This window comes from Microplitis mediator, chromosome 4 (assembly GCF_029852145.1).
Source record: "Microplitis mediator isolate UGA2020A chromosome 4, iyMicMedi2.1, whole genome shotgun sequence".
Lineage (NCBI taxonomy): Eukaryota > Metazoa > Arthropoda > Insecta > Hymenoptera > Braconidae > Microplitis > Microplitis mediator.
The window spans coordinates 9,999,803-10,014,121 of NC_079972.1; the positions used below are offsets into that span (position 1 = coordinate 9,999,803).

Sequence of the window (14,319 nt, forward strand, 5' to 3'; positions counted from 1 at the left end):
AATGCATTTTTTTATAAATATTATTTTTTTAATTATTTACTCTGCTTATTTATAATTTTAAATTAGTCTGATGTCTGCTACATTTACACTCGTCTTCTCTTTTCTAATGAACGTAAAAAAAAAAACTGTATCTTCTTATTCCATAATTATATAACGTGATATTTATATTTTAGTTATTAATAAAAAAACATTTCACTAATATTTTTTGAAAACGGCAATAAATTCACATATGGTTGTGTCGCATGCATATGGCGCCATTTACAAACGACGTGATGAAATTTTGAATTACACGGCAGTGCCGTAGACATACCGACAAACGACAATTATAAAACTTTTTAAAACGACAGTCATATCGTCATATGCAGTCGTATTTACACGGCGCCGTGTCGTCAAGTTATGGTATATATTTTTAGTCACATTATTTTTAATGTTGACAAAATTTTTCACAGTTGACATTCTCAATTTATTTATTAATTTAAAAAATTTCAAAATTTTCATTTAATAACTCCATTATTATATTTATCTATTTATTAACTTCTCCCGGTTCAAATACAACACAGTATCAATAAAAACAAACCTATTTTATGATAACTTACTATTTAATAATAAGTATAAATAATTATTTTGTTAAATAAATTATAATAGTTACTAACAAAGTTAATTAAATTAATTAACACAAGTATAAAAAATAAAATAATTCATAATTATGTCACTAGATCAAACTGTCTGTGAAGGTAAGTTGGATAATTAAATTTATTTATTACACATATCAATATTTTAAATTATAAATAAATTTTTTAGATCTCAAAGCTTTCGAAAGAAGACTTACTGAAGTTATTGCTAGTTTGCAGCCTTCAACATTAAGATGGAGAAGTAAATAAAATTTTTATTTGTTTTGTTAACAATTAATTTAAATAATTATTTATTATTATTGTTGTTGTTCAGTACTCTTAGGTTTTATTTCAATATGCACAGCAGTAGGAGCTTGGCATTGGCTGACAGATCCAAATACATCAGCAGTATCATTTACACAAAGTCTTTATAATCATCCTATTTTTGCATTAGCTAGTATTTTATTAGGTAAATATATTTATTTAAATATACTAACATATTTTATTAAATTACGGATTTACTTGAGGTCATTCTCAGACAGTGTCCCCACTTTTTTAAGATTTTAAATGAAGATTGTCATAAGCGTATGAAAATTTTATCAATTAATTAAAAGAAAATTAAATTAATTCAAAAAAAGGACAATTTCGCTGAGATTGGAAAAAAATTACTTACAGTTGATGTCGATTGGGAGTTAGACGAAATTTGAATAATAAATTTTAGTAAAATCTTCATGTCATTTTTATAATTAGAAATTTCAAATTTTTTAGGCTAAATTCTATTCAACAAATTTTTTTCAATTCCTAATTGATAACAACTGTAAGTAATTTTTTGAAAATTAATTAATATCCCAAGTAGCACAGAGATAACTTTAAGATGTTATAAAGATGACTTAAAAAGCACAGGTCAAGTTTTTTTTATATAAATAAGACCTACAGATGTTGGTCCTGGGAGTCATAGGAAATTTTTGTTCTTTTTTTTATTGTATAAAATTCATTTCAATTAAAAATCGTTTAGATGACTCATTTTACAATTATTTATAATTTACTTTTTGTCATCACTTGTGTCAAGTCTTTTAAGTAGCTATTTTTTCGGTGATACAAATTTCTGATCGTTTTGTCAACATTTTGGTGCCTTATCCATAAGTAAAAAAATAGCCTCAAAACTTCTATCTATAGATGCCCACAACTTTAAAGCTGGACAGTACCTAACGAAATCTCGAATTTAAGAATTCTAATTATTTATTAAATAATTATCATAACAGCGATTTTCTTAGCTTCCGACAAAAAGCAGAAGACGAACTTCCTCGTAAGATTTTCATCATTCATGTTCCATTAATATTTAAAACGTAATTAGAATTCTTAAATTCGAGATTTTGTTAGGTACGGCCGAACCTTAAGATGTCTTTAAAAAGAGGAAGACAAATTTAATTTTGTCTCAAAGCCAAGTTTTTTTTTTTTTTTTATATTTCAGACATACTTACGTAGGTCCTAGTAGTCATAGGAAATTTGTTTTCTTTTTTTCGTCCTAAAAAAGTAATTTCAATTTCTGATCGTTTTGTCAACATTTTGGTGTCTTATCGATAGGTCAAAAAACAGCCTCAAAACTTTTATCTTATAGATGTCTCAAAGCCAAGTGTGCTATTTAGGAACATTTTAATACGCTTATGAAGTTTGAAAGTAATTGCATATTTTTAAAAAGCGAAGGCACTGTCTGAGAATGCCCTTAATTACCAGCTAATTCAAATAAATACAATATTATATCAACACATTTATTGGCAATAATTAAAATCCGAATAATTAATTGGGTCACTAGAAATAATTATACTTTTTTTTTCATACTATTACATATGTGCAATTAAATACTTATTTACAATTCCGTATTTATTTTTTGTTACAGTAATTTTATTCATGTTAGGTGTCCACGGGCGTGTTATTGCCCCAAGTATAATAACACAACGAGCACGAAGTGTTTTGCGTGATTTTAATATGAGTTGTGACGACACTGGAAAACTTATTCTCAAACCAACACGACCGCCGCATCCACACGAGACCTGAGAATTAATTAATAACACAGTAGTTAATTTATCATCTTTAAATATACCGCCAATTAATCATGACATTACGCAAATGGCTGATTAATTATTAAATTTATTATCATAATATATTTATTTTTGTAATTTTTTTCATTTTATTACATGCGCACATTTAAATTCAATCGAGTCATTACTTAAAATTTTCTTAGTTTATCATTAATCGAAATTTGGCACCACGTCTTCCTCGATCACTTTTAAATGTTTGTTAAAAATCAGCCATGTAAATAAAATAAAATATTAGATTTCTAATTACAATTAATTAATTTTTCAAACATTGTTTTTTTTTCAAATTTTTTATTAACCATTTACACGATTAAAAAATATAATAGTGATAAAAATTAATAAATCGTGCGTATGATTGAAAATAATAATAAAAAATGATTTTTATTTAATTATTTAACGATACATATTTACAACTAACAGACTATCAAATCATAGCCAAAAAATATACAACTGATACTTTAATAATGAAATATATATCAATGATAAAAATAATTCACTAACTAAGTAATAATAATAAACAATAGTTTATTAATAAAACTAAGTAATTAATCGTATTATTAATTACAAACGATTTTTTTTTGTAAATATAACATACAAACAAATTTATTTTAATTCAATTACCTCATGACGAGTAAAAATATCTTTACATCGTTACGTGTGCATTAATAATTCATTGATTTATTAAAATAATATTTATAATAATAATAGGAATAATAATAATAATGTAATGATTATTAAAAAGCATTCGCAGTCATTAAAAATACATTTTTTCCTTTCATTCTCAGCATTAAATTATTTACTTAAATCTTGATTTAATAATAATTATATACTTTAGGAAGCTCCCATTGATACGATTCTAATTATCATTTATTTGTCAATTTAATTAATTATTTTTGTTCAATTAAACGTTTTCTTTTTTTCAATATATTTTGAAAAAAAAAAAAAAATCACAGCGTCATGAGGAAGTTTATGGTCTCTATTAATGAAAATATAATAAAAATTAATCAACTGATTAATTTGACAGTTAACTGATACTGAGTCTTGGCTTTAAAAATAAATTTCGCTCAATGATTTTAATTTTCGTAAATACATTTATATATATTTTATAATTTCTTCGACTTTAATATCAATAATTAACTAATTAATTGTAAAAATAATATTATTAATAAAGGCGTATACTAGTGAAGTGAAAAAAGATCTCCAGCTGATGGTAACGGTGCTAAGCCACCAGTAACATCTGGTAATTGTGTTAAATCTGGTAAATTTGAAATGTGTGATTTAACTTCAGCACGTACTGCACATATTTTTTTTAATTTTTCTTTATAATCCTGTAACAAAAAAATATAATTTATGTAATGATTTTTATTTTTTATGATACTGGGGTTAGCCGACGTCTAATGATTTTTGAATTTTTTTTCAAAATGATAAATTACAAAAAAAAATAAACTAAAAAAATGCACATGTAGAAAATGAAAAAAACTACAGGTGCAATTTTTCAAAATGTTTTTTTTTTCCTAATTTATCGTTTGAAAAAAACATTAAACAACTATCAGACGTCAGCGAACTTGACTATCATTAATTTTTACGAATGCTCATTCAATAATTAATCAAGTAAAAAATAATAATTATTAATTACGTCAAGTGTAGTTTGTGCTTGTTGTAACAATTGTCTTTGTGCTAAAGTATAATCCCTGAGCATTGTCAATAGTCTTCGACGATCCTCCATTTCAGCTTGCAAACGTCCGTTGTAATCAGCAAGCAATGTAGCAGCCTCATTAACTGCAATACTCAGCTGGTCAGCTGCTGAACGATCAGCTAAATTAGCAAGCAAAGACACTTCTGATACTTCTGGAGGTAGTGACGCTATTCTTTCTCTCACATTTGCGTCTGATGATGCCGTGTTTTCTAAATCCTTTTATCAAATTTAAATTAAATATAAATATTTATTAATCAAATAATATTATCAGTGTTTTAAATGTTTTTAAATAATTATATTTCCCGATAATTTATTTACTAAGGGCATTCTCAGACAGTGCCTCCCACTTTTTTTAAATATTCAATGACTTTCAATTGTAATCCAACTTAGTGAACTCCCTGCATGACTCAGTGAATTTTTTTGGTGGCTCCTACCAGGCCTTCCGCTCCAATCTCAAAAAATATCTTGCAATATTATTAATAATACTGTTAATTTTTACTAGGCATCACTGGATGAAAATTCATTTTTGTGCAATTTTCTAGCTAGAATTTTTAGATTTTAAAAATTTATAATTTATAATTTAAGGAATATCCAAATTGATGTATAATGCCGATTGGCGTTCAAATAAATAAATAAATAATGTAATGACCGTTTGAAAATTTTGATAATTAATTAACAAAAAGTTAAAGCATTAATTGAAAAAGGCAATGCAGCTACAATTCCACCGAAACAGACTTTTAAAAAAATTATTTACAGTTGATATCAATTAGGAGTTAAACGAAATTTGGAAAACAAATTTCAGTGAAATCTTCATGCCAAAATTTTAATTTAAAATGTCAAATTTTTTGGGATAAAATTTATATACCAAATTTCGTTTAACTTCTAATTGATAACAACTGTTTTTTCTATTAAGTTTTTAATTAATTAATGAAATTTTGACATGGTTGACGGTTCAAGGTCATCGAATATTTTTAAAAAGTGAGGAGCACTTTTGAGAATGCACTCAAAAATTTTTTATCGAGCTGATTTTTGGAGTCTTCTGAAAATGTTTTAAACCAACAAATTTTCATAAGACTCGAAAAAAAAAAAAAATAGTTTTTTTAGGCCACCCTATTATATATGTTACTTATAATGATAATTTATTTATTGTATATAAATATAATAAAATTGAGTTTTGACTCAAAATTATAGAGAAAGTGTGTGAAATAAATTTTATTAAAAAGTTAAACTATTGTAGATTCTTTAAAAAATATATAAACCCATTTCTATGACGGATGTGAAAAATAAAATTTAAAATTTTTTAATTTTTAAAATTAATATTCGTCAAGAAAGTTTAAATTATCCTTTAAATAATTTAATGGCTTCTTAGAAAATAAATAATATAGTATTTTGTAAATGCTTGTATATTTTATGTAAGAGCTGAAAGAAATTCTTTTTCAAGAACAGTGAAAATGAATTTAAAGAGGCCATAGAAAGTTGTAAGTGAAAAAATAAATAGTATACTTAAATTTAAATACTTTTTCCCAACAGGTTTAATTATAAATTAATAATCAATTATCTACAGATTTTGTAATAAAAATTTTGATTTTTCTAGATCAATGACATGGACTGCAAAATTATTTTGAAAAATAATAGATTATAATTATTAAATTTTGTCAATTGAATTTTCAATCACGTGCCTATGGACTATTTTTTTTATTGACTCTAACAGTTACTGCAAAAAAACGTTATCTGCTATCCTTAAAAAAACGTTAACCAGGTCATGTACCTTATTTATATATCGGGTGCATTACAAATGTGTTTCTTGGCCTCTTTAAAGTTATTGCCGTTGTGACAAGCATTGAACTTCACCACTATCTCTTTTATTTGAATATAAGCATTAAATACCACAGATACTTATTCAAATAATTTGAAAAAAAAAAAAAATAAATTTTTACTTTTATTCTAAAAATTTGTATATTCATTTTTGTCATCATGACTGATTTAGAGAATGAGCGAATATTTATCAGTATAATTAAATGTAACTATGATAAATTTTTAGTTTCACAATTTAGAAAATATTTAAAACTCTTGCTCTAAAATATTTACTATAAAAAAAATCTGATACTGAACTTTGCCAATATCTTACAATTTTTTTCCAAACGACAAATTACAAAAAAAAAAATATTCAAAAAATAGCATCAATAGATTTTTAAATTTTCGACTTGTCCAAATTTTTAGTTTTTTTTTTTTTGAAATTTATTTATTGATAAAAAAATCCGAAAATTGTTGACTGTCTACTAACTTCAAGATCATAAAAATCTAACTTACAATTAATATGATTATCATAATTTTTCTTAACGAAAAAAAATTTTATTGACAACTGATCCCCGACAATTAATCCCACAGACAATTTCATTAAATAATTAATTATTAATTAATTATTATGGCATGCGTTGATAAAATTCACTGTTATAAATGTAAAAAGTTAAACTATGTGAATTAGTTGTTGATCAAAATTAATTGTCAATGGGATCAATTCGTAGGGATCACTTGTCGTGGTATAAAATTGTTGGGATCAGTTGACGGCTCACCGTAAATAAAATATTTAAAAAATAAAAACTTACCATCAAAGCTTTTATAAGTTCTTCAGTTTCTGGAGGATCACCAGCAGGTGTTCTAGGGCTCAATGTCACATGTAATTCTTTGGTACCATCAACTTCAACTTCAGTCTCCGATTTTTTACGTTCCTTTTTTTCTTTTTTTTCTTTCTTTTCCTTCTTCTCTATTTTGGGTGCTGACGTCTATAAAATGAATTCAACAAATAAATAAATAAATAAAAATTTAATTACTCAAAAAAATTGATCAAATACCTTCACTTTAGTTTTATCATCAAGTTTAGGTTTTTTTCTTGGAGGGGGAGTACCAGGTTCCTTGATGGGTTCATTAACAGAATCTAATGCCGTTTTAAATTCTAAAATTTGTGATTTGTCATAAACGCCACGTTCCTCCCAAATTTGTAACAATCTATTCAATCGTTCCCGTGTTTTTTCATCAAAACCTTTCATATGTTCAAAAGCTTTTGGTAAAAAATTACCATACTCTTTACCAAACTCCGGACCTTTTTTCTTGCTATTTTGTATTACATCATTCGCCAAATACATGAACATCAACTTCCTATTATCTCTGGCTAAAAAAAAAATAAATAAACAAATAAATAAATGAAAAATAAAATAAAATAAACAGGAAAAATAATTTTAAATATTTATTATAAACAAGAAATTTTTTTTTATTTATAAATAATTCATTGACGTCTATTTACAATAAAATATAAATAAATATGTACATATATGTTTTTTTTGTTATATTACGTATTTATAATTTATTTTTGCGTAAGTACCTTTGCACATTTCTCTGTACCAAACTTTAACAATAGTACTATGATGTTTTCTATGATGAATTAACCACAATGACAATGTCTGAATACTCTGTTGAGATGGATTAAGATCCAACAATTTTTTAACTAACGCACTTTCGGTAAATCCAGCCATTACGAACTTAAAAAATAACTTTTTATAAACACACTTGGTCAGCTAGCCTCGTTTGCGAGTATTAAATTTATGTTGTACATATATATATTTAAATGTATGTTGTATATATAATATAATGTCTAAATGTTGATGTATAAACACATGTTAATAATTAAATCAGACGTGCACGCGTTATTTACTTAAAATAAAATAACGCAGTGTCAAGATTACGGACGTATATTGCAAAGACACTTTCAATCGTTAAATAAATATATTTTAAATAAACAACTAAAGAAAGTTAGAGTAGCTGTTGAACGGAATTTTTTCACGGACATTAGTGTGTGTTGGAACGTGGAATTATAAATTTTTTTTGGTGGAAAATGAAGAAACTTTTTTTATCGATTGAGGTTAAGGTTGAATTTGTTTTTAAAACACCCGCGCCTCCTAGCGGGGACGCGGAGTCAGAAGTGTCATGTCGCTCATCTTGTTGGTTATAATTTTGCTATTGAATGTACGTTCCTTTATTTAATTAGTTTATTATATTTATTTTAACAAATAATTAGGACCGGATTAAATCCGGATTTAAATTATTATTACTGGTATATCTATTATTATTAATGTATAGATATGCTGACAATATTAATTTAAACGGAAAAAAGTAACCCCGGTTTTAAAAAACTGACCCTTAGTAATTTAATGATCCTGAAGTTAACAGACAGTTAACAATTTTTGGATTTTTTTTCAATAACTCATTGGATAAAAAAAAGTAAATGAAAATATGCACATGTAGAAAATTAAAACAACTAAAAGTGTAATATTCTATGATACTGAAGTTAGCCGACGTCTAATAATTTTGGGATTTTTTTTAAGCGAGAAATTATGAAAAAAAAAAATATTTCAAAAAATTGCACTTATAGTATTTTTAATTTTCTATATGTGCATATTTTTAGTTTTTTTTTTCTTCAAATTTAATTGTTCAAAAAAAATCCAAAAATTTTGAATTGTCTGCTAACTTCAAGATCATATTTATGAGCGTGAATGTAGCAGATCAGACAAATTTAAAATTATAAATAAACAGAGTAAATAATTAAAAAAGTAATATTTATAAAAGATGCACTCATTAAGATTTTAATTTTTCAAATGCGCATTTTTTAAAAATTTTATTTTATCAATTATTTGCTCTATTTAGGGCAAGTTTTTCAAACCAGATTTATTTTTAATCCGGGTTTAATTATCATTGCTGGTATATCTATATATTATTAATATATAGATATACTAGCATTATTAATTAAAACCTGGATAAAAATAAATTCGGTTTGAAAAACTGGCCCTTATTAATAATTTTAAATTTGTCTGGTGTCTACATTCACACTCATAATTTATATCATCTTATTTTAATAAAGATGAGTGTCAATGTCAGAGACACGAGACAGTTTATAAATTTGAAATAAAAAAATAAATTAAGTAAAATAATGAAATTTAAAAAAATGCGTGGACTGATTTTTCGATTATCTAAGTACGCATTTTTTAATTTTTATTCTACTGACATTTTATTTGTTTATTCAAAAATTAAAAAAATTGACAATTGTCAGCCACATTCACACTCATTTAATAAAGTAATTTCCGGCTGCTTTCACTTTCATATTTAAATCTAGACAACTTGTAACTGGCTTAGGACTAAAAATTTAATTTTCAATCATTTTATTAAATAATATTGTCGTGAATTAATTAAAATTATATTTTTATTGAGCTGTAGATTGAATGAATTTCGGGGACTCAAATTATTATTTTGAATATTTTTCTGAGAACTAAAAATAAAATGAGTGTGAATGTAGCAGGCATCAGACAAATTAAATATTATTAATAAATAGAGCAAATAGTTAATAAAATAAAAATTTTTAAAAATGCGCATGCAAAAAATTTTGAAATTAATTAGTGCATTTTTTATTAATTATTTACTCTATTTATTTATAATTTTAAATTTATCTGATGTCTGCTACATTCACACTCATAAAAATAAAAATTTAATTGAAAAGTTAATCTACTAAAATTTTACGTTAACTTTCTAATGGAGAAATAAATCATGAGCATTTGCTCGAAGTAAACGAAGTAAACGAAGCATCGGAAAAAAATATAGCCGGCATTTAAAATTTGAATTTAAAGTTACAACTAGCGCGGCGGTGATAAATACTTACAGTAGGATTTAAATTTTTGCGCCTCTATGTGTCGCGTGCGCAACCAGACACCGACCAATGGCATCGTCTTATTCGCAACGCAACGTTCGGATTTAAAGAAATAATAAAAAGTGCAATGGCTGCGACTCGAATGAACATTCTTAGTGTACAAGTATATTAATTATCAGTTTCTTTATAATCATCGGAAATGATAATTTGTAATTTATGTTTTAATAAATATTTGGAGTTACTGAGTTTGAGTTGCGATAATAATTTGTATTAATTTCGCAAAATTATGAGTCGACATTTATGAGTGAAGTTTGGTGGTTCTTAGCTGCAAGTGGCTTAAATATTTTTTATTAATAAATATGAAGTGTCTAGTTAATAAATTTCTAGTTAATTAAAATAGTTTCTAGTTAATAAATGTGAAGTGGTAGTGAAGTGAATATTGAACCGTGGGTTAAAGTTTTTTTTTATTTTTTATTTTGTAATAAATCATGATACTGAAAGATGCAGACATCAAACAATTTTTTAATTTTTATGAACAAGTAGTAAATGAAATATAATTTTTATGATATGCAAGAAAAGATTTTTTAAAGTTTTAGATGTGGAATTTTCGAAATTTTTTTCTGTCGATGTTTTATTTCTTTATTTAAAGTAAATAAATTATTGAATGTCTGCTACTTTCAGTATCGTAATAAACTGGTGATTTCGAATTGAAAGAAAAATTAAGAGTTGTTGTTTTTATTAAAATCAGTGTAAAGTAGTGAAATAATCAGTGAAGTGAGAGTGATAAGTGATTTTTTTTTTGAGTTCGCACATTGTCATGATGAACGTTCTCTGTGAGCTGAAAATTACATAATATAGTTAACGAGGTACATTGCATTGATCTTTAAAAAAAATCTATTTGCTAAATTGTTTTTTTAATTAAAAAATATTTATTGATTGCAATAATTTTTTTTTTTTTACAGAAATTAACAGAGCTTCTGGGGGTATATAAATTCTTTAGTATGGTGAGTTACTTTAATGTATGTAAAATTCTTTAAAATAATTTATCATGAATTGAGTTCGTTTTCAACATCGGTTTTATGACGATTTATTTATATATATATGTGAGAAAATGGTACAGATCATGTACTATGCCTTTTACGTAAAAAAATTAAGAACAAAGATGTCGTTAAAAGTTGATAAGAATATTCTAATAAATTTTTGTCGAATTATTTCTTCATTCTACATATTTCAGTAAGTCTGATAAAGTAGCATTCATAGTTTGAGCATGATCTCTGTCAATATGAATATTATATTTGGCTGTGATATACTTAAACGCTATAAATCCACCGTAGCCAGGTTTACTTTTGTAAAATATTCCTAATCCACCTAGAGCGATTGGTGGATCAGTAACAAGTTCGCGCGAATCTATGAATGGTATAATTGCAACATTTTCATCTGTTGAAGAATGTACTGATGTTGAAAAATCAACGTAATTCGATCCTGGAGTACTTAATTGTTGCAACTGTTCATTTATTAACTCAGCTGGATTTTTGAAATATGTTATATCAATATTAGTTCTGAAATATGAAACACTATGAGTTAGAATAATAAAACAATGGATAAAACATAGAATTTTTAATTTTAAAATTATAAGAAATTACCTAGGTTTTCGTGTTCGTGTATTAAGCAGATTTGTATAATACCATTCATCGTGAATTGATGAGAAAGTATTTTTTTTATCATTATACATAGCTGATCCTCTTACTGCTAATGATATCCGCTTTTCATATGTCACCATGAATTTGACTCCTGTTGATATACCCATATAGATTAAGAGATGATTTATTAATTTTTAAAATCATTGCTCAACAGAGCTAGTCATAGCCCGCAAAATTTTTATGTCGAACACAGACTCGAATATTGATGTACGGAAAATTGAAAATTTTTGTAATATATACTATACCTGTTACCAAGTGCTCATCAGGCAATTCTATGTCATCTAATTCAAACGCTCGTGTATCATAACTGAGTTTAATTGTATCAGGACCTATTTCAGGATGCCGTCCATCATCATCTATCCATTTAACGGTTTGGGGGTCTATAGTACCATTGACTAATCTACCTTCTCGAATTCGTATCGCAACGATATTATTTTTAACAATAAATCGTATCCCGGTGACTACTCTATAAAAAAAACAAAATATTTTTAATTGGCCATTTCGAATAATCAATTCGCATTTTTTTTACCGATTATCAGCACTATTAGTGTAATGTTCTCTTAAACTTATTGTTCGTATACTAGTATCTTGGTCGACTTGTTTATCGCAAGCACATAATTGTCCTAATCTTGAATTAACTCCGATAGTACATGCTGATCTCCAATTTGTATTTTTGGCTTTCGTAAAATCGTTATTTGAAAAATGTTGACAACTGCTATCTCCGGTATAATCACTGTCAAAAATCTGAAATATGTTCGTGTTTTTTAATTTAAATATTGTTGGGCAGCTTCATTGGGTATAATCTTAATTATCTCATTGAAATAAATTCTTTTTGTTTGAGGAGAATAGTTTGTGTTTATGAAAGTTTTTTGGATCAATTAGAAAATCGAAATTCTCTTTTACCAAATAAAAATTTTCTTCCAATTTTTGTCTTAATTACAATTTTTTTTCATGTCAACATTTGTTTTATACTCTAATTAATAGATCGTTACTTATATCTCAAGAGTTTTGTTTCTTGATAGAAAAGAATTTTTTTTAATCAAGATGTTACGTATTTATAGCATTATTTTATTTTTTTTTGTTTGAAAGAAATCTAATTTTTTGAAATAAGTAGCACTATTTAAACGCGAGAACATCCGTATGTGCTAAGTTATAAAAACCAGTGCTTTAACCAATTCAAAAATTTCTTGAAAAAAAACATGAATACAGGGGAAGGGGAAGTCATCCGAGATTGTACCCAATTGCGAACAGTGCCCCTGGTTAGAAAATTGTTTCAAAACTGTAATATTTCAAAACTAAGAGCATTGTCTAAATTTCTGAAGTTAGCAGGCAACCAATAATTTTAGAATATTTTTTTCAACAATTTGATTTGAAAAAAAAAAAAAAAAAAAAAAAAAAAAAAAAAAAAAAAAAAAATATGCACATGTAGAAAATTAAAAAAACTATAGGTGCAATCTTTTGAAACTTGATTTTTTTAAATGTATCGGTTTTAAAAAAATCTAAAAATTTTCAGACCTCAACTAATTTCAGTAACACAAATGTCTTCATAATATATTTACTATTTAAAAGTAACACTACTTTACCTGACAGGAAGATAAGTATTTAGCTCACTGATATATAGTATATCCTATCAAATCAAAGAATTGTCTCCGATAAGAGAAAAAAAGTCGTTTGTTTGATTCTAGAATATTATTGATTCGGTTGCAATACTCAAACTAACTTTTCTTAGCTAAATTAGATTTCATCAACCGAGAAGATATTCTTAATTAAAACAATTTTTCGTTTTTTATAAATATGGTTAACCTTTTGGAAAACCATCTCCTTGGGTCAGGTTAACTGTTTTTTATGTGCATGATATCAAATAAACTTTGACTTACGAGTGGACAGTTTAAACTGTATATGACACCATCGGACAGAGCTGAAGGATTCCAAAATACTTTCGTACCGTTGCATTCGTGTTCTGGCTTCGTATTTTTTAAGAATATTGAATTTTGATCATAGTCCCATACTGTACTTGGTTCATGATACGAAACATGATTTTTCAAACGAATGTAATTCACACCTAGATAATTAATTGTTGTAATAAGCATATTTATTCCAGAGTTGATTAAAAAAGATCGAACCTTCAGTCCATTCCTCCGCGTCACATTCTTGTGATTTTTTATACTCCGTCTTATCGATTTTATTCAGATAACTGTTTGCTGAAGTGGTCATACGAACAACTGCTTCTTTATATTGTTCTAGTGTAATTCTTTGTGCAGGACGCCGATCGTCTTGAAAAAAATAAATAATTCTTTGGTTATTTATACTCGAATAAAAAATTAAAAAAGGAAAACATGTTTTGGCGGGATCAGGGGGCACCCTTTGGCTTCCTGATCGACGTGTGTAAAAAAAAGATGTAAATTGTGGTAACCAACCTGTATTTCCAGGTCTTTGTTGTTGGAATTCGTAAGCCATAAAAATCATACTGTATCCTTCGCTGACGCATCCTAAAATATATTCATAGAGCTGATATATTTTATTA

General features: G+C 26.2%; 3 protein-coding genes across 3 annotated transcripts; 1 reads left to right on the forward strand and 2 right to left on the reverse strand.

Annotated features, from left to right (window-relative positions):
- The first annotated feature begins 334 nt into the window (after positions 1–334).
- Positions 335–2,666, forward strand: LOC130666578 (nuclear envelope phosphatase-regulatory subunit 1). Its single transcript, XM_057467692.1, has 4 exons — positions 335–734; positions 802–873; positions 946–1,080; positions 2,509–2,666. Exons 1-4 carry the CDS (start codon positions 707–709, stop codon positions 2,664–2,666), a joined length of 393 nt encoding a protein of 130 aa, XP_057323675.1. The 5' UTR covers positions 335–706.
- Positions 2,507–8,253, reverse strand: LOC130666577 (regulation of nuclear pre-mRNA domain-containing protein 1B). The gene is made up of 5 exons (XM_057467691.1): positions 7,783–8,253; positions 7,256–7,572; positions 7,010–7,186; positions 4,344–4,619; positions 2,507–4,035 (listed from the first exon to the last, which is right to left on the reverse strand). The coding sequence occupies exons 1-5, from the start codon at positions 7,931–7,933 to the stop codon at positions 3,886–3,888; spliced, it is 1,071 nt and encodes a 356-aa protein (XP_057323674.1). The 5' UTR covers positions 7,934–8,253; the 3' UTR covers positions 2,507–3,885.
- Positions 8,254–11,311: 3,058 nt separating this feature from the next.
- On the reverse strand, positions 11,312–14,261 carry LOC130667216 (uncharacterized). Its single transcript, XM_057468711.1, has 7 exons — positions 14,213–14,261; positions 13,919–14,068; positions 13,673–13,857; positions 12,325–12,539; positions 12,041–12,261; positions 11,739–11,886; positions 11,312–11,654 (listed from the first exon to the last, which is right to left on the reverse strand). The coding sequence occupies exons 1-7, from the start codon at positions 14,259–14,261 to the stop codon at positions 11,312–11,314; spliced, it is 1,311 nt and encodes a 436-aa protein (XP_057324694.1).
- Positions 14,262–14,319: the final 58 nt, after the last annotated feature.

Excerpts from the sequence above, each read along its gene's own strand:
- LOC130666578 (XM_057467692.1), top strand. The coding sequence starts at position 707 with ATGTCACTAGATCAAACTGTCTGTGAAG. Across the intron at positions 735-801 it reads AGATCAAACTGTCTGTGAAG|ATCTCAAAGCTTTCGAAAGA; the intron begins GTAAGTTGGATA and ends TAAATTTTTTAG. Across the intron at positions 1,081-2,508 it reads ATTAGCTAGTATTTTATTAG|TAATTTTATTCATGTTAGGT; the intron begins GTAAATATATTT and ends TTTTTGTTACAG.
- LOC130666577 (XM_057467691.1), bottom strand. The coding sequence starts at position 7,933 with ATGGCTGGATTTACCGAAAGTGCGTTAGTTAAAAAATTGTTGGATCTT. Across the intron at positions 7,573-7,782 it reads GTACAGAGAAATGTGCAAAG|CCAGAGATAATAGGAAGTTG; the intron begins GTACTTACGCAA and ends TTTTTTTTTTAG. Across the intron at positions 4,036-4,343 it reads AAGCACAAACTACACTTGAC|GATTATAAAGAAAAATTAAA; the intron begins GTAATTAATAAT and ends TTTTTGTTACAG.
- LOC130667216 (XM_057468711.1), bottom strand. The coding sequence starts at position 14,261 with ATGATTTTTATGGCTTACGAATTCCAACAACAAAGACCTGGAAATACA. Across the intron at positions 12,262-12,324 it reads ACTAATAGTGCTGATAATCG|AGTAGTCACCGGGATACGAT; the intron begins GTAAAAAAAATG and ends TTTTTTTTATAG. Across the intron at positions 11,887-12,040 it reads TGATGAGCACTTGGTAACAG|GAGTCAAATTCATGGTGACA; the intron begins GTATAGTATATA and ends GTATATCAACAG.